The 25,791-nt window shown below is 39.7% G+C and overlaps 1 protein-coding gene across 7 annotated transcripts in view; it reads left to right on the top strand.

The window, feature by feature from the left end:
• The window catches only part of WT1 (WT1 transcription factor), a 36,240-nt gene extending 22,771 nt beyond the window's left edge, over nucleotides 1-13,469 (top strand). For 2 of the 7 annotated variants that reach the window (XM_049820031.1, XM_049820035.1), the window contains 4 exons: nucleotides 103-253; nucleotides 7,494-7,583; nucleotides 8,474-8,566; nucleotides 11,996-12,930. In XM_049820031.1, the coding sequence (XP_049675988.1) occupies nucleotides 103-253; nucleotides 7,494-7,583; nucleotides 8,474-8,566; nucleotides 11,996-12,117 (456 nt within the window). In that variant the 3' untranslated portion in view covers nucleotides 12,118-12,930. Of the gene's footprint in view, nucleotides 1-102; nucleotides 254-7,493; nucleotides 7,584-8,473; nucleotides 8,567-11,995; nucleotides 12,931-13,443 lie in introns of those variants that run through there. The other 5 variants (XM_049820032.1, XM_049820033.1, XM_049820030.1 and 2 more) reach the window with 5 other exon arrangements.
• Nucleotides 13,470-25,791: the final 12,322 nt, after the last annotated feature.

The following is a 25,791-nucleotide window of genomic DNA, read 5'->3' on the forward strand; positions in this document are numbered from 1 at the left end:
AGTATCTCTTTCTTGTGGAGAAGTGCCTCTGTTTGTCTTTGAATATGTTAAGTAAAAGCTTGAGAACATACACGTTGCATTAACAAGTCTCTGTCATTGTAGGATGTCCGACGGGTGCCAGGTGTAGCTCCAACTATTGTCCGATCAGCAAGTGAGACAAACGAAAAACGTCCCTTCATGTGTGCATACCCTGGCTGTAACAAGCGATACTTTAAGTTGTCCCATTTACAGATGCACAGCAGAAAGCACACTGGTAAGTGTCAGCATGGATTGGTATAAATCACATTACAGCACTGGACAGCAAGGTGGGTAGGGTGATTTTAAAATAGCGTAAGGTGCATGAAATGATCTGCCAGATCAGGGGCAGTGAGAATCTGTTAACTATTAAGAAGTTTCCTCTGCAAGAGGAACTTAGACGTATAGCATTCTCTTGTCCTCCTGTGTAAGCACTTTCTGGTTGAGGGTAGAGTCAGGGATTGGCAAATGAGCTTCCTTGCTATGGGATCTTTCCATGAAAAATTGAGCCTGAAGTCAGTCATTTGTAGACTAAGGTCTGGATTCCCTCTGAGTTCAGGCAATATAAGTTACATCTGAAAACGTGGAAATCAAATGCCCTGCTGCACCTTGCCAAAGAGTAAACAGAATTATTTCCCCTATTGGGAGATTTATACTGTTGGAAATATAAAATTATTATATGCCTTTAGATATGCTCTTTATGCATTTTTTTGATTGCCTATCGCATTTTTATTTAGACAGTTCTTTCTGTGCTAATGTAGAAATCTGTGGGTAAAATCTGTAAATATGGATGTTCAGTTAGCCATTAATATGACAGAAGGTCAAAGGGATGAAACGGATAACAGGAAGGCAATCCATACCGCTGTGATCTAGCAGATTGTCCAATATTTCATAAAAAAGAGTTGCAAACTTTTCCCTCTGGAAACCATGTAGTGACATTAGTTAATTGTGTAAAATACTTACAGGTGAGAAATGAACATTACAAAGCATTTTTAATTTCTGAATGGGCAAGTCACAAAATATTCAGATAGACATCTTCAGTGTTGCTCGGATTACACGTTCAAGATAATTTAGATTGTAATGGGAATTTAGTCTTTAGAGATGAAGGTCTACAGAAATGCTATTCTATTTTCTGTAAATAAATTGGAAACAAGAAAATTTGGAGATCCTTTGGGATCCATTAACTGCAGTATTTTTCTTGAGTATGCCTAAAGAGTTCTGAATTTTTCTCGTAATCACTGTTTCTTTCATTCCTAAATTGATTTACTCTGTATTTTAACAGTCATAATTTGTTTCTTCTGGTTCTGTATTTTATGCCATTTAATTGCTTGGCTTTCTCAATTTTATTTCCGGATGCTTCACAAGGACTTGAGCTTACATCTTTTTTTGTTTTCCCTTAACTGAAGAAGGTTTTCAGAATTATACCACATATAATCTAGGCATGTAGGGTCACAAAAGCCCCAAAAGACATAGGCTGTAGAACTATGGCCATCTAACATCCCTAGAGAGACTTCTCCCATTGTCTTTGCGGTCATACATGCCCCTTCTTTGGTTTACACTATAGTGGAACAGGGTAGAGGAAAACCAGTTTTTTCCCCTCAAACATCTCTTCTGTGTACAGGAGGGCCCAGATCTTTCTGCCACTATATTTTGATGTGTTGACAAAAAACCTGATTTATTTCTCAAACCTTTGCAAGTTACTTTTCATAAGAGACCAACTTGATTCCCAAAGCTTGTATTTGCTGATACAAACATTGCCACTGAGAACACTATGTAAGCCTTCGAGGTTGGTTGCAGCTAAAGAGAGGAAGCAAGGGATGGTGCATTGCTGGTGTGGGAATTGCTTGGGTAACTTGCCTGGCTGATGTGTTCAGGTTTACGATCAGAAAGGAGTTCTCCCCTTTATCAGGCTGGCAGGGTTTTGTCCTCAGCCTGTTCTATGGATGCTAGCCATTTCCTATGACTATTGTCTGGAAATTTTACTTACCAAATTCCCAGCTGCTCTAGGATATGATGCTCTTCATTTCTTGGCTTCTCCTGTGGTCTGTTGGTCCTATTTTTTGGGAGTGCTTGGTGAACTATGCTGTATGGGAGCATGTGGAGTGGATAGTCTACAAACACTTTTGAGTTAACTTATTTTCTTCGCTGCTTGGTGTGATGGAGGGTCTGGACTTAGTGACCATAATGGTCTTTTTCAGTCCCATGCTCTTCAGGTGTCCTGGGCAGTTGAACTGACTGTTGTGATGCAAAGCCATTTCCAGTCTCCTTTGTAACTTCATGCCTTTGTCTGCCTAACCCTGATTTGTGTCACCTGCGTGTGGCAAAGCTGATTGTCAAAAGCAAAATTTGGAAACCAGTTTTCTCCAAGGGCAGATCAATCATCACTATGAAGAATGCGTGTGTCTTGTTACTACACAGTTATAGTAGCTACAGTTCACACTTCTTTGCACCTTCTTTCTTTTCTCCACCTGCTTGTTTTTATATGTATGGGGATATAATTATGTGGCTGTCTCTTAGGGTCTCTGGTCATCTTTCTGTTTGTAACCCAATGAACTCCAAAACCCCATTCTAGAATACTCTGCTAGGTACAGAAATTGGGCTTGGTGGAATTAGCATATTAGACAGAAAGTAGTTGGCAAACATAACACCTAATATTCTAAATAAAAAAAGGGACATGTCTTTTCTTCTTCTCCAGTATTTTGATGGAGAGGAATCCTGACAAGACAGCCTAAAGTCAGGAGAGCTGTCAGATGTCAGCTCAAGTGGAGGATAATTTGGTTGTGTTTGGTATACCTTTCTACAGCCAACAAAAAAATTTACTAGTCCTCCCGTAAGATTATTAGTCCTCCTGTAGGGTGGTTCTGGATTTACTCATGGGTTTGAAGCTCTTCCACCTTTGTTAGTGTAGTGGTAAGTTAATTTTTTAAATTACAAACACATGATTTGAAAACAAGCTGTTACATATATCTGATATTAAACCAGCAGATTGTATCTTTGCAGAATAATGTTGGCTCTTGATTATCTTTTTTCTTTCTATAATAGATACTTACAGAGGACTGGCTCATCAGATCTTCCATTCTTCACCAGTTGCAGCATTGCAAAATCAAGCAGGGCCCCGAAACACAAAATTTGATTCTGTAATCAGTTTTTACCAATGTTTCAACACAGCCGTAGTTGAAAATATGTTGACATTTTGTACTCTCCAAGACTGCTTATCCATTATTAACAATGCCTTTATTGAAACACGTACAGCCAAAACCCTTTTTTTCTTATCTTGGTGTATTTTGCTGCAGTAGATAGGCCTCTGAAAGGAAATGCAAAACATACATAAAACTTTTCAACAGTACAGCAAATAATGTGAGTTGTCATCCTGTGTCAGACTTCAGAGACTTCTTTGCAGAAACAAATTGATGCCTAGACCTCCATACATTTCATTTATGATGGAAACATCAGCATTCTTGCCAGACACCCTTTGGGTTCAGTGCCACACATTGGAAAAAACTGGATTTATCCTAATGGAAAGCTGAGTGTCTTTGCAGAGAAAATATCCTCTGCCTGTTTGCCAGGGATATTCTTCAGCCTAAATAGGCTCAACTGCAGGTATGAGCTTCTACAATGAAGTGTGAGACTCTGTAAATCAGGAAGGTTGTCCTTTATGTGGTAGGGGACTCAGGTCTTGGTGGTGAATTTCTGAGGGTCTGGGGGATGTAAGTAATGCAGTCTAATAATGATTTTTGTGCTAATTATCTTAACAGTGATTTTGCTTGGATGAAAGCAAATATCCTTTCACTATGGCATGTGCCACCGTGCTGCTAAATGCTTTACAGTCATGAGTGCAGTTCATCATTACACCACCTTTGAAAGACAAAGCTATGTCCTCTACATACAGACATGATAAATTGATAAATGGGTGTAATTGTGCCTGAGCTGGGAACTGCACAGGCTCTTCTCTGAAGAGTCTAGTGTGCTAACTTCTAGGATAGCACTCATTAATATTACTTGGAAATACTGACCTTCATACTTAAGCCGTGCAATACCATTCTGCAGAGTACTATGGAAGCTGAAAGCTTAGGTGGCTTCAGAAAATAACTGGACAAATGAATAGAGAGAAACTCTATTAACAAGTGTTAAATAGAAAGCCACCTTTGGTTTAGAAAGTTGCTAACTCATGAACTGCTGGATACTAGGAGAGTGTCCAGGGAAAGTACTGCTGCATCTTGGCTATCTTCTGCTCTCCTGCAGGCATCTTTGGTGAGCCATGTGGGAGACTGCTGGGCTGGATGGACCTTTGGCCTCACCCAGCATGGACTGCTTTTAGGCTTTCATTTCTATGGCATAAAATAAGAATACTTACGTATTTAAAATACAAGGTCAGTTTCAAAACAGTAATGACATCTCACACCTGAACTACGGTGTGAAGATGACAGAAAAGTTACCTATAAAGGCTCCCTCCTAAATAAAAAACCATACTTTTTATCTAAGTTTGCTAAAGCAAATGATATTGAATAGAAAAATGTTATATTAGTGAGGCAAAGTTGTGATTATGGGGTTGTGCTCATTTGATTAAGTGGCTATACAAGAAAGGGGTTTAAATTGGTGAAGGGAGTATAGACAAGCCTTCAGATTCTCATTCAGACTTGCAGTCTCTGGTTTCAAAATCAGCCTCCTCTCCTCACATTTTCTTGTTAGTGGCGGGCTTTTGCTCTTGCAGTAGTCCTTAATTAAATGCGATGAATATTTTGTGCAACTGCTACAGTGGTAGGAGTTTCTGTTTTCCCATGCCTCTGGGCAAATGAATTTGCTCCAGAGAAAATGTGGATGCTTCCTCTAGTTTAAGTCAACTATTTTTTAGCAAATAGGTTTATTTGATTAGAAGCTTTTATTGCGATACGTGCAAAGGCTGATCCATACTTGTTCTGCAATTATTGAGCTTTATTTTTTCTAAATATTTTCCTAAATATTAAAGAACTGCTATTCCCTCTATCCTCTCTCATCTTGACTATTTCATTATGCACTAAGTTTAGCCTTTCTTTTGTGTGCCCTCTTTCAGTAATGAAATGTAAATAATCATGGAAGTCTCTGAGTCACAGGTGGAAGGACTGGTGAAGCTTCAGCTTCATCTCCTGTTTTGTTTTGAAATTGTATGTGGTCACATAGGAAGGTGACAGCATTATGGGATATTTTTCATACATAAGGGACTTTAGCCTTTTACTGGCGAGGCTTTAATAGGCCTGGGGAAACTAGACACTGCTCTAACCCCCCTCGGTATAGTGATTTAATGAGGTACTAGCAGACTTTTTCTAAGCTGGGACATTTCTGTTGTTCTGTTCTGATAAAACTTACAGGAGTTAACAGGTATGTGGCAGTTGGCTTTGGCAGGCATTTTGCTTGGCGCTAGCTGACGTGGAAGATGTACAAGGAAAGGGAAATTAGGATTTCTGTCCAAATATTGTGCCCCTTTTTGTTTGTTTGCTTTTTTGTTTTCTAAGCAGCGTCATCATACCTCTGTGTAAGCATCTTGGATTGATTCCTTTAATATATGCATTGGTTAAATTTGTCCTTAATTTAATCAAGATTATATTTCAAAGTATTTAGAGAAATACTTTCATGTGCATGCCATCAGACCTGCTATACTGTTTTATTCAAATACCTCCTTAACCATCTTCTGCGTTTACATTGCAATTAGCAGACAATCATCCTGTCACTGCATTCTGCTCTGCTGACATTCACCCCCTTAAATCTGCCAAAGGACTGAATTCCTTGGAAGTAAGTGGTTTCTGAAGAGCAGGCACCCCCCAGGGAGTCCTTGCGGTCAAAGTGTACGGAACTATTTCAAACACCTGTGGCAACTTTAATCCCTTATGCTAATAAATTAAGCACAGCAGACATGGAAATTGTCCACACCTAGGTTTGAGAATCAGTAAACTCCTTTGGGTGACTGTCACAGGAAGTTAGCTTGTTCTTGCAGATTTAGTTGCTTTTGTAAAATTTTGATCTTAGCTACACCGGTATGAATTCGGAATGCTCTCCTTAATATGCTACTTACACAGTGTCATCTAGATCAGAAGGCTTCTGCTTTAAACTAAACTAGAATACCAGTACAACCAGAATACATTTCCTCATCATAATAAAATCAGAAATGCAGACACTTGCAGTAAAGATTTATGAAAGTGATATGTGTTTAAAAGTACACCCAGAGAAATTAAACCCACTGCCCACTTCAGCTGATGTTTTTCTTTAGGTCCTTCCTGCTGGCCCTTTGTTTTACATCTCAGCTTTCCACAGTAGACAAAGCAGGTCCCAGCTGGTCTCATGTGTACCTTCCAGATAAAACCCAGGATCCTCCCAGCTTTGCAGTGAGAGTCGTTTCATCACTTCTTGTGCTGAGGCCTCTGTGCAGGGCTGCGGCACTGTAACCAGACTTTAAATAGGTATAAATGTAGTTATATCTGAGGCTTTTGCAGGATTCCAGTGTTGTGCAAAGGGGCCTTAGACCAGATGGCATCAGATGTGAAAGATCATACAGCTCCTCCTGTGACAGCTTAAGGATTTGGGGTTTCTTTTGGTGTTGGCCAAATTTCACCAACTCTGTGGTATGCTACATGCCAGCAGCATCTCTTTCTTTCCTCAAGCTCCTTGATTGCTGCATTTCTTTTTGCGTGTTTATGTGGTTGGTGAAGTCCTTTGCATTAAAAACCATGTTCATTTGAGACTCTAGCTTGTAGGGATTTAATTTTTAAAAAAAGTCAGAGTCTTACTTTTCGTTGCAGAGAAAACCCATCCTGAGGATCTCTGCTGAACTGTATGGGAGGTGGAGGAAGAGTTTATATTTACATGAGGCTTTGCAATAATTCATATGCTTGCCTGTGGGAAGTGTGCAGCTATGTGAGAAATTCTATTTAATGGTGCTTTATGGAAGAAACATAATTTTTTGTTTTGGGGAAGAATATGTATTTTTCTGTGGTTGGATTTTGCTCAATTTCTTTTAATTCATTTAGTGTGGTTAAAATTGCCACCTACATGGATATAATTTGTTTAGTTTTTGCTTTGAATCCAATTTAGAGCAAACTGCAAGTTGTTCCCTTGTACAAATTAGATATTACTGAAACAGGTGGAAAAGGCTTAATATGGTTTTCAGAGAAATATAAACCAAGAGATTTCTGTTCTTTTCCAGCAAAAAATGATAAAAATATTTCATGCATCCTGAAATATTCTGTAGCTTTATCCTAATGAGCTATTTTTTTAGAATGAGCAGATTCAATATCAGTGTCAATGCAGTAGAATTATGCCAGCCTTTCCCCACTGCTTCCAACACATTTGTATGGTTTTACAGCAAATGAGTCCCGGTGTACCACTTGACTGCTTTAGACAGGAGAGGAGTCTTAAGTCTTTTAGTGTAACATGTTTCATCTTCCGATTCTAGTTGAGGTATTCCCTCATTTAGCCCCGTTTTCTGATAAACTGTTTATCCTTTACAGGTGAAAAACCTTATCAGTGTGATTTTAAGGACTGTGAACGAAGATTTTCTCGTTCAGACCAACTCAAACGGCACCAAAGACGACACACAGGTTTGTTGATGACATATCTCTACTCATTAGAGTTCATCTTTATATGTGAATTGCGATCCAAAAAGTGTACTTCTAAACTTCTTTTTTTCTGATATCATGTCTGCTTATACACAATACCCAGTGCCAAATTATTGAAGTTAGCTTTAGGAGAGGACTGTAGCTGAGTTTTTTTATTGGCATTTCAGCACTACTGTGGTTGTGTAAGTGACCCTTTCATCCTGCCATCACCTTTTGAAACAGCTTTCTTACTGAAACTGCTCTATACTGTATCCCCAATATAGGGAGTATACTATTTTTAAAAACCAAACAGTTCTTCAAGAAAAAGTTGCCAGTGAGTAACCTGATAAACACTACTGTTGGTATTCTAATGTTTGTGAGGCAATGCTAATAGGTGAATGCTGCAGGTGCATAACCTGAAAAGCTGGTGGAATTACTGCGCACTTATATGTGGAAAGCAGAAACAGAGCAGGAAAAGTCACACCAGCTGTAATGCTTAAGATCCTAATTCAGCAAACCACTTAGACTTAGATTTCTGCCAACGAAGGGATTCTAGGAGCAGCAAGGAAAGACACGTCAAAGATCTGGCTGGTTGGATTGCAAAAGCAGCCTGGAAAGTGTACAGCAGTTCACATACAGTGGAGAGGGCACCAGCAGTCGTGAATGGGTCTGGGTCCTAGCTAGACCTGTGAATCATTTACTGGGTGAAATGTTCCAAGACAGCCAAAACCACTTGTGAGTTCAGTCCACATTCAGCATGTTGTTTTCTGTGCATACACCATTTTCTGGTGTACAAAAAAATCCAGGCTTTTGAAAATTCAGAAATAGCTGATTTCATTCACCCTTCCAAAAGGTGTTGGGATATAAGAATAGGGTTTTTTTTGTCTCTTCAGGTGTGAAGCCTTTCCAGTGTAAAACCTGTCAGAGAAAGTTCTCCAGATCCGATCATCTGAAGACTCATACCAGGACTCATACAGGTAAAACAAGTGCGTAAACTTTTCTTCACATTTATATTTCATTATTTTTTTAAGTTTAAATTAATGTTGTTGTAAATGACATGATTAGAAAGTCTCTTAACCAGGAGTTAAATATTCAAAACAACAGAAGGAATTTCAAAGTGTGCTGATTTTTCAGTGTGACTACATTCCCCAAGTGTCATAGCTGCTTTTCACAAAGGGATTTAGGTGATTTTGGAATCTACGCTTTCTTCCGTCATGTTTAAAGAAATTTCAGCTTGGCAAAATATATTTTGTCAGATATTATGAAATGAAAATCATGGTCTCAGCCCACAAATGTCAAGTTGATCTACTGCCTTTACTGAAGAAACCCTACAAGATAGAAATTTTATTTCTAGCTTCAGCTGAAGGTCTGTAATCTAAAGTATTCATGCCTACTCATGCTTCTCCTAAGTGTCAGTTGAGCCTAATGCAGGATAGCACGGCAAAGCTCTTGCTGTTGCTGTTTGTACTGTAATCTCTCCAGAAGATAAAAGGAGTGCCTTTTGCAAACTCACACTGACAGACACTAAAGTAAAAGCTTACTCAAATATTCAAAGACCTTTTTGTAGAAACCATAGTATTTCATATAAATACAGGGTAAAAAATAGGAGTCCATTTTAGTCTACTCTGCCCTCATGTAAATGTAAACACCATTAAGGAGCAACTGCAGCAGGCTCTATATTTTAGTTTTAAGTTTTAGAATTATTCCTATGAACTGACATTTTCTGTTCCCTTCCACTATGTATGCAATACTTTTATCAAATAATTGTTTACTGAGCACTTTTACATGTTACTAGATGTCACAGTGTTTCTATACTGGTGTTAACTTTTTAAATTCAGTCTCTGCACAGATGGAGAAGGGGCCTGAAAATCTTTTTCTCCCTGCTAAGGATTCTTTTTTCTCTTCTGGAACATAAAAACACGTATTTAAGACTTTAAAAAATAAAAGAGAAATTTTAATAAAGGAAATGATTCACCTGAGAACAGTGGCATTTTCTGTGGCACTGGCCACATAAATGCTTCAAGTAATGGCCATATCTGCACTTGCAATCTGCAAGTGGTAAAGGGCACGGCTGTGTTCCTGGGTTCTCCCCATAGTCTCATGATGAGTTGCAGGGCCTGGGTCTGTGTGCATTTGCATAAAGAAAGATATTTTCTTAATCAGCAAGATGTAACATTCTGGTAGAGACAAAATGGCAAGCAGTTGTCACATGCTAGCAAGCCAGGATCAACTACATTCCCTATCTCATTTCATTGCTAACTGATCTGCCAATTCAAGACTTTCATGACTCTAGTAATTTTTTACCCCAGATTTGCTAAATCAGTGAAGAACTTGCTCTCTTGTTTCTAGTGAAACTCATCTGCCCATTCTAGTTCTTCCTTGCTCTATGTGATCCAAGCCCACGCTGCATTCATTGGTGAAAGCAGTCTCACTTGAGCACTGATAACCTCATAGCACAAACCTTTGCGTGGGTTTTCTGCCTGCCACTGGCTCAGGTTCTGTGGGAGTTCTGCAGCCCAGCTGCGTGCTGCTGTGATGATGCTCCTGTCAGTGGTTTTGGTTGTGTCATGCTCCTTTGACTGAAATGCACATATCCTGAGGGAAATGAGCACGAGTGGTGGGTGGCGATCTTTCATCTCCATCTCGCCCTGTAGGTTCATTCCTCTCTCTTTCTTGTATCCCCTAAATTTTGCAGCAAAACACCTAGCTTAAGTTAACTTGCTCCATGTTAAATCTTGATGAAGCAAAGCCCAGGTGTCTTCCATCTAATTCCATCCTAAGTTTAAGTCAACTGCCAAACTATTTGTTAAGCTACAAATTTAGGGGGGTTTGTCTCCACAAGTTGTGACAGCAGTCTTTGCTGTAGAATGCAAAAAAATGAATCAAAGGAAAGCTCCATACATCTATACACATTATTAGCAATGGAAATGTGATTTCTGATATCTGTACAGTGAAGCTGTACAAAGTAATTTGTGCCCAGCACGGAACTAATAGAGATTGCTGTCCCCTGTTGTGAGAGGACAACCAGAATTGCTTGTGAAACAGCAAAACTGTGCTGCTTTTACTGTGGTGGTTCAGTAAACAATAACTCACATCAGTTCACCGGATGGTTTTGCTAATGCTGCTGAGATGAAAGAAGACCACTTTTTTATAATCTGTGATTTTTAACGGTAGCTCTGACCAGATCGATTCTGTCCCATACTGTTTTATGCCCTTCTGTGGGATAGTCGATGCTTTTGCCAGCATGTATGTTAAGTGGGTGAAGTGGATTTTAAACACCAGCTCCCCTTAAATATATTGCGCCAGATTTTGCAAACAGAAATACACATTTATGCCAATCCCAGATCCCCTTTTGCCTGAATTTGGATGTTTGCGAAATGCACAAAGTGTGAGGCAAGGAAGAGGAGAAGATGTCAGGGTGAGCTTGTACCACCCCAGTGTGTCTTGAGTTGGAGAGTACGAGGTATGTAGACAGCACTGAAGAGCCCAGCCCCAGAGCTGAACCTACTTTAAAATACTGCATTTTCTTTTTGGGGAAAAAAAGAAAATGCAGTTCTAAAAGAACCATGTGTCACTGGGCACTGCTCTGAGCTAATGAAAGCATTCCATCAGCATTCTTGTGGCATCAGAAACATGGTCTGAAATTCCACTTAAACATTGTAGAAAATCAAGAGACTAGATTAAACTGTAAAAAGGTGATGGCTTTTGTTGTTAAAATTGAATGTGCTTTGCTTGGGGTAATTTTTAGTGAATATTATGCTCAGGGGAATGCTAGAAAAATACTGAATATTTTGAGCCTTTAACATCTCCCGTAGATGTGAATCTACTTTATTTAGACAGTAGTGGGAAACTTCCAGTCTAGCTCAGCAGGCTTTGTGCTGAACTCTGTTGTTTCTACCATATTCACTTACACTCACCAGTTTCAAAGAACCTCAGCCAAAACTTATTGAACTAGCTGGGAAAACTCTCCTTGACTTGAGGTCAAGCTCTACATAGTCACTGACAATTTTCACAGTGACTAACAGTAAGTCTGCGCCACAGTCCAAGGTGTGACTGAAGCTTGTGCGAATGCCAGAGTGACTTTTAAACCAGTTCGTTCGAGAGCTGAGAGTAGCATAGACATGGCAACACGGTGTTCATTAGGGGCCTGTCTTCAGGAGCGAACCATTGCAAAATGTTCTACGTCATCTGAAAAGGCTGTTGTTGAAGTTCAGCTGAGGGAGATGTAGGAAAGCACTGAGCGCTGATGTGAGCAGGAATTGGGGGCACTCCCACATTCTCTCAGGACAGCCCGGGATGCCTTTCCTCCTGACAGGGGCTCTGCCTAGCTCCTCACAGCCCTGCAGAAAGAAAACAAATAGCAGTGACTCAGGCAAGCTGTATACCCAGTTAATAACAGGGTGTTTTGTTAACAGGTGAAAAGCCTTTCAGTTGCCGGTGGCCCAGCTGTCAAAAAAAATTTGCCAGGTCTGATGAATTAGTTCGTCATCACAACATGCACCAGAGGAACATGACTAAACTGCAGTTGGCCCTTTAGACAGTTCAAACAAGTAAATAAACCAGATGGGACATTATGAGCTACTGCAAACTTATCAGCCATCTTCGATCACCTCTGTCAGAAAGCTGCAACTGTCTTCGCATCCCATTTGACACAAGTTAACTAAACCGTAGGATTCTGCTCAGCCTTGTCTTCCATTTGGATTTACACAAGTTCCTATTCAATAAGTTCAATAGATTTTTATCTGTAATTCTGTTAAAAAGTAAGCAAGATTGCCACAGTTTCAAGATTTCTATAAACTATGCTTACCTTTCACGTCTGTCTCCAGTTTCCTGGTTTTGTTTTCACTTGAACTTTTCTAGGTACGAATTGTACCTTTTTAAGTCCTGCAGTGGGTAGGGTGATTCCTCCCTGTTGAAGGTAAGCTTTACACTTAATTCATGCGTGCATATGCTGAGGTTTCCAAATGCTAGTACAGCTATCCTCACAAAATGAGATGGAACAATCACCTGAGATACTTTTGATAAACTTTGTATTCATACTGCCAAAGGGCAAGCTTTTAAAGTTGGAAGCTCTGCTTTTGAATTTCACAAATCAAACCTTTTTTTAAAGGATGTATTTCTAGAGCAGCTAAAGCTAGATGAACCAGAGCCTCTCTGTACAGAAAATAAGAATCTTACACCATTAAGTTAACTTGTTTTTTATAATCACATAATTGATCCCCCAACACTGTTTTGTTTGTCAATTAACTCTCTCCTTCTCTCTCTCTCTTCTTAATGTATTGGTTTAAATTTATTCTATCATGAGATACATAGATCTCCTTTACACAAAAGTAATTCCAATCATTGTAGACATTTGGGATTTGTTTACAATGTAAAGCCACACTGGTTATGTGGCTAGCAAGCTGTATAAACTTAAAACTGAACTTTTAATGGGGCTGGTCCAGGATCTCCATTAACAGATTACTCTTAAGATAAGTAACTTAAAAAGACTCTTTGTCAAGTATATGTGAAAAAGACATTATTAGTGTAAGGAAATATATTGTTTCAGGGTTTTGGGAGGAGGGGTTTATTATTTACTTTTAATTGCTTGAAATTGTGTGTATATATATATCTGATAATGTATTGCTCTTAGACATCTAAAATTAGAAAGTGTATAAATATTAGATGCATCACTGTTCTGATGTTGTTGCTGTTCCAAACTATTGATAACACTAAGAATGTAACCTGCATTTTTCACTGACCTTTCAATTAAAGCCCATTCAAAGAGAAACAAATGAGAGTCCAACAGATGTCTTGTTTCATGTCTGGTATTAAATTTCAAATGCCCTGTCCAATAGTATCCAATTTTTTTTTGTATATAAAGGTACCACCAGCACTGATGACCACTAGTTAACCTGTCCAGGTCTTGACCACAATTTATCCATCTCACTTGGGAATCATACTGGCAGCAGCAAACAGTGTCAAGTTTCATATTGCGCTATAAAGCAGTTGCTTCAGTTGTTCATCTTCTTACCAAACTATTCATTTTCTTGTGACCCGTAAGATTTGTGTAAGAACTTTATAGAATAGTAAAATCCAGTTTATACATAGCAGTACTGGCCTTCTGTAGAACTGCACTGAAACCATAGGCACAGATAACTTCTTAAATTAGGATGTCATAGACTGACTTTTAAGTAAAAGTTAACTTAGAGTTGGGGTGGTTTAAATCAGTTCAGCAGGTTGAAAAAGACAGTCTTTCTTAGATGATGAAGTGTGAAAATGAAGATAAAAAAAATACTGTTCCTTTGTCATACTGCCTACTTTTCTTTGGAAGTAAGTACAGCCTGCCTCAATGCCCTTTGACCTTGCAAAATATTTGTATCTCTTTAGCAAAAATCTTTAATGTATCTTGCCAAGCTTTTTTCTCTAATGTACACAGTGGAGTTCTATGATGGGTTGAGCTTTCTCTCTTAAAGTGCAGCTGCATCGTCAAGAAAACTCAACAGTTAATTCTTCAAGTCCTCTTTTTCGCATGGGTATTGCATCACTGTTAATTACTGTTGGGGTACTGTGACTCATTTGTATCAGTCAACTTTATCTTTTGCTGCCAAAAGACAGCACCTCTCTGGAGAAACTCATAACAAGTGTGGCAAACATCAAATACTTGGAACGAATGGTGTACATAAAACTGCACAGAATTAAAAAATAAAGCAACTCCTCCTTGTTTTCTTGAGAGAAAAGTTCAGTCGCAATAACAATGTACTCTGATTTATCCAGCACTCCTCTTCTGCAACTACAAAACAATCTGTTTTTCAGTCTGCACCTAAAATAGAGAGCTGCCACAAGTGTTTATACTAAAAGCCAAAAAAAGAAAAATCAGCCTCCAGTTGTGCCTGCATTAGTCAAACATAAATAAAAGTATCTTTTGTGAAATGCAACCAAAACTCCACTGCAGCACAGGCCATGCTTCCAGTGACCTGTAAACAACTACAGCCATGGTTTTGCTGCTTAGTGAATTGCATGCCAAATAATAATGGTATATGGCTACAAAAAATGAAGCGTGGGTTGATGAGTGACAGAGCATGTCCTTTTGCTTTTGCTGTCGCCACTTTTTCAATGAAAGTACTTATTGCTACTCTGCTCTTTGATGATCATTACATCCCCAACCCACTGAGTACGGTGAGGGCAATGGTAAATGTTTACAAGATTTTTTTTTTTCTTTTTATTCCTAGTTATTTTACAGTCTTTGTCATGAGAGGCATTTTATGTCTCTCCCTTTCATTTCCCTGTTTTCAGGATTCTATCAGCAAGGTAATCCACCTTTATTGAAGTGCTTTACTACATGAATTTCTCAGAAGCAGCCCCCAGATGCTGGTTCTTGCAGCTTGCAATTCCTCATTTTGCGGCAAGCAGAAACTGCTCAGCAGGCCGAGTTTCTGTGAGCTTGACCTCCATATGAAAGATGAGGGGGCTGTACTCTATTATATCTTACAAGTATCCTTAGCTCTCTGGAAAATTTTCAATCCCACGATTAATTGAGCAAGTCTTTTATGTCTCTGCCCTCTGTTCTTAAACTGAAAATAGTGACTGATGTTATTTTGGCTGATGGTTAGTATCTTACTGTGATTGGCACACTATTCCTGTCCTGTAGCTTCCATAGCCCCCCAGAATGGAGAATGTTAATTGTGCAGATAACACTTCTACTTTTTTTTGTCACTTCATGATGCACAAGATGTGTTACGTAGGAAAGGGAACGTGATCTCTTCTCTCTCCAGTGGTGTCAGCTGAGATTCAAGGATTCACTTGCACCAGTTTTTTCAAGGTAGGTGAATCCAGCAAAGTGTCCCTTCTACTTTAGGAAAACATGAGGGCTAACATGCCTGAATTGCAGCCACATGATCTACTTCTGGTGCATGTCGTAGTCTTTAAGGGTATGGACTGTACTGACTGAAGAGGGGGTACAAAGGCGTTACCTTGCTGCAGTTAGGCAACCAACCTGAAGGCAGTGCATCCTTCAGACGAGTGCTGATTCTTGTAAGGGAAAGGGGGGGACTTGCAAGCAAATAGCTCTTTCCTTCTCTTTCCGTGGTGGGTTAAATGGGTTGTTCATTTTAGAAGCCACTCCAACCAGGCCTATCTGTTTCAGGATGTCAGTAGGAATCACTTCACTGCTCCACCCAAGCAACCTTACAGCAATTGGGAACAGTTCCTGAAGATGCAGGTAGGTGCCTTAAATCAGTGTTTCTTCCTCCTTACCTTTCCCCAGACAGGCACTGAGAAAACCCCATCATGTGCAATCTTTTCCCATCATCAGTGTGACCTGACAGCAAATCCAACATGGTAAGCAAGCTGCTCCCAGCACCTTGTCCAAAAGCCCGACAAGGCTCTGGAGTGGATCGAGGGGCTCCGAGAAGGTGCCTGCAGCCCCACACCTCAGAGCTGCCTGGACCTAGCGTGAGGTGGGTACACGAAGGCAGAGGTCTGCTGCCAGAGGACGTGAACAACTTCCACTGCTCTGTCCTGCTCAGCCCTGTTTGTACCTTCCCCTTGGGGCAAGTATGGGCAGGGAGAATCACTCAGCTTTTTAGTCGGGGAACTCTTTCTTGCTTGGGGAAAATCCTCCTTCCCCCTCCCACCCATCCAATTAACAAAAAAGTAATTAAAGGCAGTGTATGCAGTCCAGAATGGCACTAATGGACAAGAAAGCCCAGCTGCACTATTTGGGAAGATCCAATAAAAGATTCATTAGGATTCTTTTAGTTATTGGAAGTCCTGATGACACAAAGGAGCTTAATGAAACAGAAGACCTGGTCACAAGAGCAATGAGTTAAAAAAAGCCCAAACCCAAATCCCAACCCCACTGACACCATTCTAAAAATTAGACAATTAAGAGTAAAACCAGGAATGTAGCCAGAACTATTCCACCTCAAATAATAAACACAAGGATAAGTTGCCAAGCGAGGTCAAAGAAGCAAATGGTAAAGTGAGTTTAAGAGACAGCTAGACACTTTTATGGGGAGAGAGGGGATTGAAGGATACAGTGACAAAACCGGGGGTAGAGTTGAGATAAACCCAGAGGACAGGCACGGTGGGCCAATAGCCTCAGAGAGTGCTCTGAGCCCCAGTTGCTCAGCAGAGGAGCAGAGCGGCTCTTGGTGTTTGGGGGAGACTTACCAGGGCTGTCAGCAGCGTCCTGGGAGGGTTGAAGGGAAACTGCCAGAACAGTTTGAAAGGAAGATGAGCCTGGCAGACCGAAATGGGTGTGCTCTCAATGCACTGGTCCGAAGTGCTGCCCTTGGTTTCACTGCTGAGATGCCCTGACAAACTTGCTAAAAAGCAGGTTTTTGAAGAACTTCTACCCAAGCAGCTTGTCTTCTTACAAGTTACCAATACAAAGCACAGAAAGAGACACGAAAAGAAAAAACAGAAAGAAATTTTTTTTTTTTTTTTTTTTTTAATGAAAGACTACTTGTAGTACAGTAAAGAACAGGGTTGGCTAGAATATGATTCAAATGAGGCAAAGACAAAATATACAAAGGTTATGTTCTTCTCTGCTTGTACGAAGCTTTGCATACTTTCACGTTGTCAGCACAGCCTGTGTCGATTCCCATAAAAAAAGCTGGCAGAACTTCCGTGGCTTCAAATAGCAGCATGATGAAGCCTAGTCTTAAGTGCTTGGTTTGGCCACCTCTGCACTGACAAGCAGGTGTGGTTCCACCAGCACAGTAACCAAGACCAAGCTAAACCAAGACCAGCATGGCCACTGGAAGTAAGCCAGAGCATCAAATAAATAAAATGCAGTTTTCTATATGGATTGCAATCCAAACACAAATGCCAGTCTCTACTGCTAAGAAAGTTAGCTTTGACACCTCAAAGGGCTCTGAGCAGTGAGGATGATCTGAAAGATGGTATTCTTCTAGAAGACACACATAACATAGACAGATCTTGTGCCAAGTGCTGTAGGAACACCAAGTAGCTGGAAGACTCTGCCCTGAAGAGGTTGCAAGCCACAGGTGAGGCTGTAAAAAAGAAGTGTTTAAAGGCACTGAAAATCTTGAATGGGAAAGTATAGTCCCACATGGGGCTTTTCTATTCCTGATGACTAAATGCCTATCCCATAGGTATAAATATAATTTTAGAATATCACTGGTTTTTATGTGAAATAGGCTAGTTGTGTTCTGATGAACTCTGGCAGAACCAAGATCTTAATCTGCAAAAATAGGCTGAACAGTAATGGAAAGACGTGGCTGATCATGCTGGCTTGAATGACTGGATAAATCTAATATAAAACTAGTTGCCCTTCCCCAGCATCAAAAAACCCCTCTTGGTGCAAGAGGATTATAGAACAACCCAGAGCACTGAGACACTGTAGTACGGAGGTGCAGGAGAGCAATACAACTGTATTTATTCTCAGGCTTTTTCTTTTTATGGCTCATTCTCATCTGAGTCACGCTCCAGAACTCCCATTCATTTGAATGAAATGTTGAAAAACATAATTACAAAAAAAGTAACCTCACTGCCCGGAAAAAAATCTTTCCCCAGAGTTTCTTGGGAAATGGTGTGTCCTTGTGCACGTGCTCTACTCGTACAATAATCACGTCTGCTTAGTGTTTCCTCCCAGGAAGGTCTCTGACATTTTTAAGTGTATCGCTGAGGTTTTTAGGTTAAGTTATCGGTCTAGCTGCACAGTAAAGGTACACTGTAAAGACAAATAAAGAAGTTTTTATCTCCTGTATGGCAAGCACTCCAGCCCAACAAAGGCCTGTATTTAGAGCAGGAGAGCTGTTTCACTCTCAGCCACTAGACGGCTCAGCCTAGAGGGTCTGCTTGCTGTAGCACAGCTGCGTTCCTGGGAACCCAATGCAGCCAAGCCGCCCGCTGCAGCTGGAGGAATTTCCTACCTTGCACCAGAAAGTTACAGGACTTACAAAACAGCAGTCAGAGCTGAAGACGATCATGTAATGCAACTCAAAATGTAGTTCAGTACCCTGAGTACAGTATTGTGCTGTTACTGTAATGACAGCATTTATCCAAGGGGATCTGGGTAGCTATTGAGAATTACAGGGTTTTAAAAATCTGGTTGCCTGGGGCACTCTTCAAAGGCCAAGCTCCTACGGTTCTTGAGGCTGCCTAGGGTGGTGGTTCATGCTCTGGAGAGAGGTGTGCTGTAAGTCACTCGCTGCTTATTACCTCAGAAGTGTGGACACGTGTGTTTCTGTTGTTAGAAGGAAGAATTAACAGAGAATCGAAAAAATGGAAAGGTCACGTGGCAGCAGGATTTGAATAGCCTGCAGTGGATATTGCCCTTGTGAAGGTCCACTGGACTGTCTGAAATACAAATCTCAAGTTAGTTTTGGTACTGTTGGGGAATGGATGGGTGACTGAGCTGCCTCCTCACCCTGCTCCGAGCTGCAGGACTTCAGCGTGGCTTGCTACAGGCTTCCCCTTTGTGAAGCCAGTCTGGAGAGGATGAGCTGCAGTTTGCAATACTGAAGGTCATCACACAGGACAAACAACCTAACAACAGTCTAGTATTTCTTAGCTGTGTAAATTCCTAGTGTCTGCTGCAGGCAGAATCCAAACACTTGTGTCAATTCTGTACCATGCCCCAGACTGCCAAAAAACATTAATATAAGCATATTTATCTGGGCTGCAGTGTGTTACAAGAATTCATTAGGACAATATGTGATATGGTGCTGAAACAGAAGGCTGGGTTTCTCTGGCCAGAGATGAGGAAGTCTAGTCCCTGCTGAACTTTTACTACTGATAAAGACAATGTCTGCTGGCAGCATTCATTTTTTACTAGGCCATCTGCATCTAGTCAAGGATAACTTGACTTTCTGAAAAAGCCATTCATCAGAATCAACCCTGTACAACTTTCTCCTGATGAGTAAAGCGACACAAAGAAAGACCAAGATGGTTAATAAACTTCTTTGGGAGCAAAAGGTCAATGCTGGTGTAAACAACACAGTGTCATAGTACTATACAGAAGCATTGAAGTTTCCTGCGTGTTTATATGGCTGATGCCCCATTTCTTTTTTATCAGTGTTTGTTATCATTTATTTTGCTCTGCTTTAGCTGATCTATAAATCTTTATAACAGTGTTCTTTATTTTCTTAATTTTGTCATCTCTCTTATCGCCTTTTATCACCTGTTTGTGTCCAGTCTGTTTGCTACTCTCAGCTGCTTGATGGCTGCCCACAATTAGTTTTTTTAACCCTTTAGTTCTCGTCTACCACACACGGGTCTAATAGTTAAGTCTTTCAGAATCTCCCTTTTTTTCTAAAGCTGAATCAAGCACTGAAGATGTTTCCATTGTCTCCTTAACAAATCACTAACTATTAAAGGCAAAAAAGGAATGACTGCACTGGGGGGGAAATATTCCTGCCCCAAGTGATACAGCCTTGCTTTTAGCTGCACAACACAGAGATACTAGGCAGTAGCCGTGTATTTTTCACTTCAGGCCTTTACCACTATACTGCAGATCCAAACTGGAGAGTCCTGGAGTTGCACCCTGTGGGGAGGTAACAGGTTGCTCTTCCTGCCCTCCCAGTCTTTGGCTTTCATGCTTCATGGCTGCGCATATGGAGAGTGCAGCCGCTAGAAGCTGGACCGACGTCCCCAGGCTCCTCTCGCATCAGTCACTGATCATCCCACCAAACACTTTATTATGAGCTTGGGCTAAATTAAAGACAGTCAGCTAACAGGAGAATGTTCCATATCCACAATGACAAACATGAAGTGGCTGATACTTTGGTAATGTTATTTGGCTATTCAGTGATACTTGCTTTAGAGCCACGACATTTAAAACCTCATAGATAGATAGGTGTCGTTTGCCTAGTGAACAGAAATTTTCTTGAGCATTTCAGAGAGGGCTAAAATTCTTCATTAAAGAACATCAAAGAAAAAAAGAAAGTGAATTTTTCTTAGTGAAGAGCCTCTAGAGTTCACCTTTTTTCCTTTGATGTGCTATTTTGTTTCATGTAATTAGATTATAGAAAGTTTTGTACAGGCTAGATATGCAAAATCATATAAATAGTTGGATTGACCCAAACCAATTCTTGGGCGATGGCCTCAGCAAAACATATACTGCTGTTTTTAAGGATTTACATCTTGAAACGTTTTGTTTAATAGAGACACATGCAATATAATTTCTAATGGCACCAGAGTATTTATTGGAACTGGGTACTATAGGGAACCAAAAAATACTAAAACTGAATTTCACAATTAACTATGAATTTTGAGACCAGCCAGTTAAAACAGAAATCTCCCTTGTTAATAAATGTAATATAATGTAATGCACTTCTAATAGTATGAGCCTCTGCTGAATCTGCAATCTTAGACTCTTCCTTAGAAAAGCCCCATATTCCTGAAGTTAATACAAGTATGAATTCTACCTGACCAAAAATTGCTGGATTAGGTTCAAAACCCACTGACTATTCCAAATTTAGTATCCTAGTTATTCCTCATGAGTATATAGTTAGAGGATGTTCTGTCACATTGATAGCAAGACTACAGGAGGGTCTATGTATGGGGATTATATTCTATACATCAGGTAGTTCAGCTGGATTCCAGTATCTCTGATACATGATTCTGCATTTAACACAGCAAGATTTGTGTATTATTTAAGTGGAATAAAATTTTGGGTGGCAGAGAAACCTAGGACAGGTTTTCTGGTCTTTGGTTGGTTGGTTTTGTTTTTTGTTTTTCTTAACTTTCCCTCTCTGCCTGGAATAAGTATTTAGTGTTAGAAGATGGGGGTGAGCTAATCTTGAGACCCAGTTGAAATACTGGCCCAAAATATGAACTCACTTTAGGAGCAATGTAGTGAATAGTCATGAAATGCATAACGTTGTTTTTAGTCAGGGGAAATTTTGTCATTGTGTGTTGTTTAACTTGGCCACTTGCTGGAAATAGCTTAGTACATTCCTGGCTCTTTTTGCAGAGATCCGTCTTTAAAGGCAGGGATGTTGTTTTACATTTTAAATGTTTTTTATTCAGGCATATACCAAACTCAGAAAAAAAGTCTTAAGTAACCCAGCTGGATTTTTCAGTTGTACTTTTAAATCAAAGATTATTGTGATTGAATTTTTTAATTCTTCTCTTTTATATCAGTGCATTTAGAATTCTGACCTTTTCTGAAAACACTAGTAACTGGTGAAAAACAACTTTGCCTTCTAGTGGAAACTCTTGATTCCTGTACACTGTGCAGATTGCTTGAGCTGACTGGCATGAAATTTAATTTGCATTAATCAGCCACAGGCAAGGGCAAAATGAAATGACTGTGACCCATGAGAGTAGGATTTTAAAGTATTTACAAAATTATGCTTCTGAGCAGCATGGAAAAGCAATGGCTAGTGTAGGGCATGTTCTGTCTGATTCATGAAGTGAATCACCCTCATCCAACCTGGTTGTCAGAAGAATTTGGGCTGCGTTCCTTGAGCAAGAGGCCCTTCAGCTGTGATTTGACACAGAACATAGGGTGTGATACTGAGGGAGAATTTGCCATAGTGAATACACTTTTAAACATTCCAGCTTCAGCAGGTGTACGTGGCCCAGCCGCACACCCCCAGCTAACCAGCCATCAGTGCTAATGCTGCACTGAGCAAAGCCCAAAGGAGGAGCAGTCCCGAGGGACTCGGCCGCCTCTGCAAACCGGTGCCCGTGGCAGTTGTTACCTTTGACTAAACAGCGACTAAAACTTCTCCTCCTGTGTGCTGTAGCCTGTAGTTGCCTGTAAATTAAGCACTTCAGGGATTCTGCAAACAGTATCTCTGAGGGTATAATTTCGGCTTGCATGAGTAAGCCATTGAAATCAGAGTTTGAGACCTCCTTGTGTGAGATGGGCTGCAGATACGTGATGTCTGTGAAATGGCTGGGACTCTCTTGAGCTCTTCTGCTCAAAAACCAGAAGACAGTTAATTTAGACTTGAGGTTTTCCCAGTGCTAAATCCAGCCAATATTTATACTGCAGGTAAAAGTACCTGCCTGACTAAACTGTTCCTTGAGAACTTTTTCAACCATACTTGGTTTCATTTCTACACTTTACTTAGAGTCTGCACCAGTCACGGAGTTGGTAACAAGTGGTGGATAAAGAGTGTTTTGAAGGTACAGAACGTAATTATGCCCTGCCAAAATTATATATACCTTTATTTCCAGCGGAGCTCTGTGACACTTAACATAGCTAAACATTATGATGATTGTTTATTGCATATGATATTGCATTTGGCACTGCTCAGTGTAACTGTGCAAGGAAAAATATCACTGCTGTGTTACTATAAGGAGATACTAATTTCCTCCATAACATTAATTCATCTTAGTTTCTTGTGTGGAGTTAATGCATTGTTATTATATTGATGTGGCTTTGAACTCTGAAACACTGCAGTATAAAGCACATTGGCAAGTTAATTAAGGATATGAATTGATTTTTCAGATGGGCAGCCAAACTTAGGTATCTGTCCCAAATTTTAATTTCATTGGGCCAAACTTGCGTTTAATCTTTTGGGTCTTTTTTGTGGAAATAAAATGCTGAAAACTGTTAAGTTGAACAAAATGTTTCTCTCAAACCCCAAACTGAATGTTTTGTTTCAGTATCTTGTGAGAAAAGCAAAGGGATTGAAGGGTACAGATCTACTTAAAAAAGTTTTGTGTTCAGCACTACGGAATGAGAGCATTTGGGCTGCAGAAAATGCAAGTTCAGTTTTCTCCTTTGTCTGGTGTAATTCCAGTGAATCATTTTCATAACAAGCAAGTACAACATGGAGATTTGCATCAGGCAAGCAAACCACATTTTTATCTACAGATACAGGAATGCTGGGGGTTTTTTTCATTACACTAGATAAATCAGAAAAATTGATACTGGTGGCACTGGAAGAGCTTGGTCAAATGATCACCTACTACAGAGCTGGCAGGCACTGAATCTATTGATAACAAGACTGCACATGCTCATGGTATCATAAGTGAATTATACCTTAAGTCATTTAGTTTTAATTTACTAGTTGAAGTCTCAGAACAAAGATGAACAAAAATTGGTGCTGTTAGTAGCGTGCCTGAAATGAGGCTTTTAGTTTGTGTTGTGTTCTTCACAGCTGGTTGTCAACACAATGAAAACTCTGTAACTGAAGAACTATAGCGGTACCATCTATACCGGTAGTTAAGAAACTATCTCAATGTTCGAAATATGAAAAGTATAAAATTTACGCCACGGAACAGTAACATCTCACATTTCAGAGATCCACTGTTTCGTCCCATAAACTAACAAAAATAGATCATGGTAAAACATGGATACGTGATACAGTGGGAAAAAATCTCTACTAAAGAAAACTTTGGATAGGGGTCACTAACTTGAGGGAAGTGCTTATCTCCTTTATTTGTTTCCATTATGTAACAAGCAGTGCAAAATAGCATTCCAGTATGCCATTGTGCCTTACTTTTTTTTCAAAATAGGGCTCAGAGATGTGCGTATATGTCAGTTCTCTGCAGGAAACATATTTTTCTTGTGTAGGAAATATATTGCTTAATGTATATGAACATTTTAATAAAAACATAACTAGGTGATGATCTGAAAGACTGTTTCCCTTTACAGATTAACAAAAAAAAAGCCATGGAAGCAAACAATTTTTATAAATGACAACTCTCACTGCACTCTGCTCTGGTAATTTATAAAGACTCACAGTCATCATTATTTCAAAAGATTAATTCTGTTTAAATAGTCAATTGAGCAGAACAAGATGTTAGTGGGGTAGTTAGCTATGTGTCACAATATACTAGATAAAGGATTATGCCCCACTTAAGAATTAATAACATTTTAAACCTCTACATAAACTATTTTTTTTATCAATAAACATGTCTCTGACGGAGGGCCAGATGCACTCACAGGTCTTAATTGTTCAATCCAGTGACTAATCCCCACTTGATCAAGATTTTACTGACTTAGCAGCTGTCTGGAGAGTGACAAATTTATGATTCAATTGCAATTTCATCTTAAACTTGAAACTGCATGATCATTTGTGGGAATTAGCTACCTGATAAGATAACAAGGGTGGAAGAAGTGCACATAATTCTGTGCAGCAGAATTGGAGTGTTGCAGAACTCTTTAGGGTGCATTGGAAAGACACAAATGGCCATTAAGGGATTAGCCCATCACTGATTGAGTGGCTGCACAGAGTTGAGGTTTACTAAATCACTGGAGTGGTAGGTCATTATCCTTGGATACAGGAGACAGTTGAATCTGTGTCCAAAAGCATGAGCAGTAAATTGGAGTGAACGGAGTGTGCCAAAAATGAAAAATAAAAAATGCTGAACCCTTGTTCTTCAAGTGTTCAAATTTCCAGGTCATACCCCAAGTTTTTTCTTTCTTGGCATAAAAAATATTTTTTCACTGCCTTTAGTATCAGCATATTCTTGTCTCTGTAATCTCTTTTGAGTGTATTGCTTCCCCTCAATGCTATGAAATTTGTGCTTAGTTAACAAATGCTGGAACCTAGATAACATTTTAGAAACTGATTAGGAAAGCCATGTTAGGAGTTTCCCTGTCCAGTTTTGATGGCTTGTGCACAGTTGCTACTAAGTATGTAATAAAAATAAATGAGTTTTCCTCATTTGGGTTTTGTGATGATAACATTTTGGTAAGTCTCTTTTCTTCATTGTTTTATGTGCTGCTGAAATGAATCAATAGTGTGCTGTAATAGTTTTGTTTATTTTGAAGAGTTATGACAAAAGTAATGCCTTTGTTAAAAACAAATACAAATCCATTTGCTTTTTCTGAAGAGAGAAATCTAAAATGCTGCAAGAATAACACAACATTCCTGCCTTCCTTGAACATGTGTTGATGCAGCTGATGAGTAAAATTAACCGCTAAGCAATTCCACTTCGGGGCTCTGTAACAATATGTCTAAAGACTATTTGGCAATTCAAATTAATAGCTTAAATATGTCAAATTTTGGAATTTTTGCTGTGCTGGCTATGGCCTTTGGCTAGCCTGAATAAGCCCAAGATCCCTTGGGGCTGTTTCTCTGTGAGTTGAACTTAATGATCCCTTTTCCCAAGGTATAGATGCATCTAATGTTGTTCAATTTATCTCAGTCTAGAGGGGCACATAACTTTAGAGGGACTCGTTTCCTGAAGCATAGAGCATTTCACTAGAAATTTGTGAGCTGGTAGATTGGAAAATTCACCTTCAGAGAAATATGGTTCATTTTTATCATGCAATGAGCAATTTTAGCTTCCTAAC

This window comes from Accipiter gentilis, chromosome 17 (assembly GCF_929443795.1).
Source record: "Accipiter gentilis chromosome 17, bAccGen1.1, whole genome shotgun sequence".
In the NCBI taxonomy this organism is placed as follows: Eukaryota; Metazoa; Chordata; class Aves; order Accipitriformes; family Accipitridae; genus Astur; species Astur gentilis.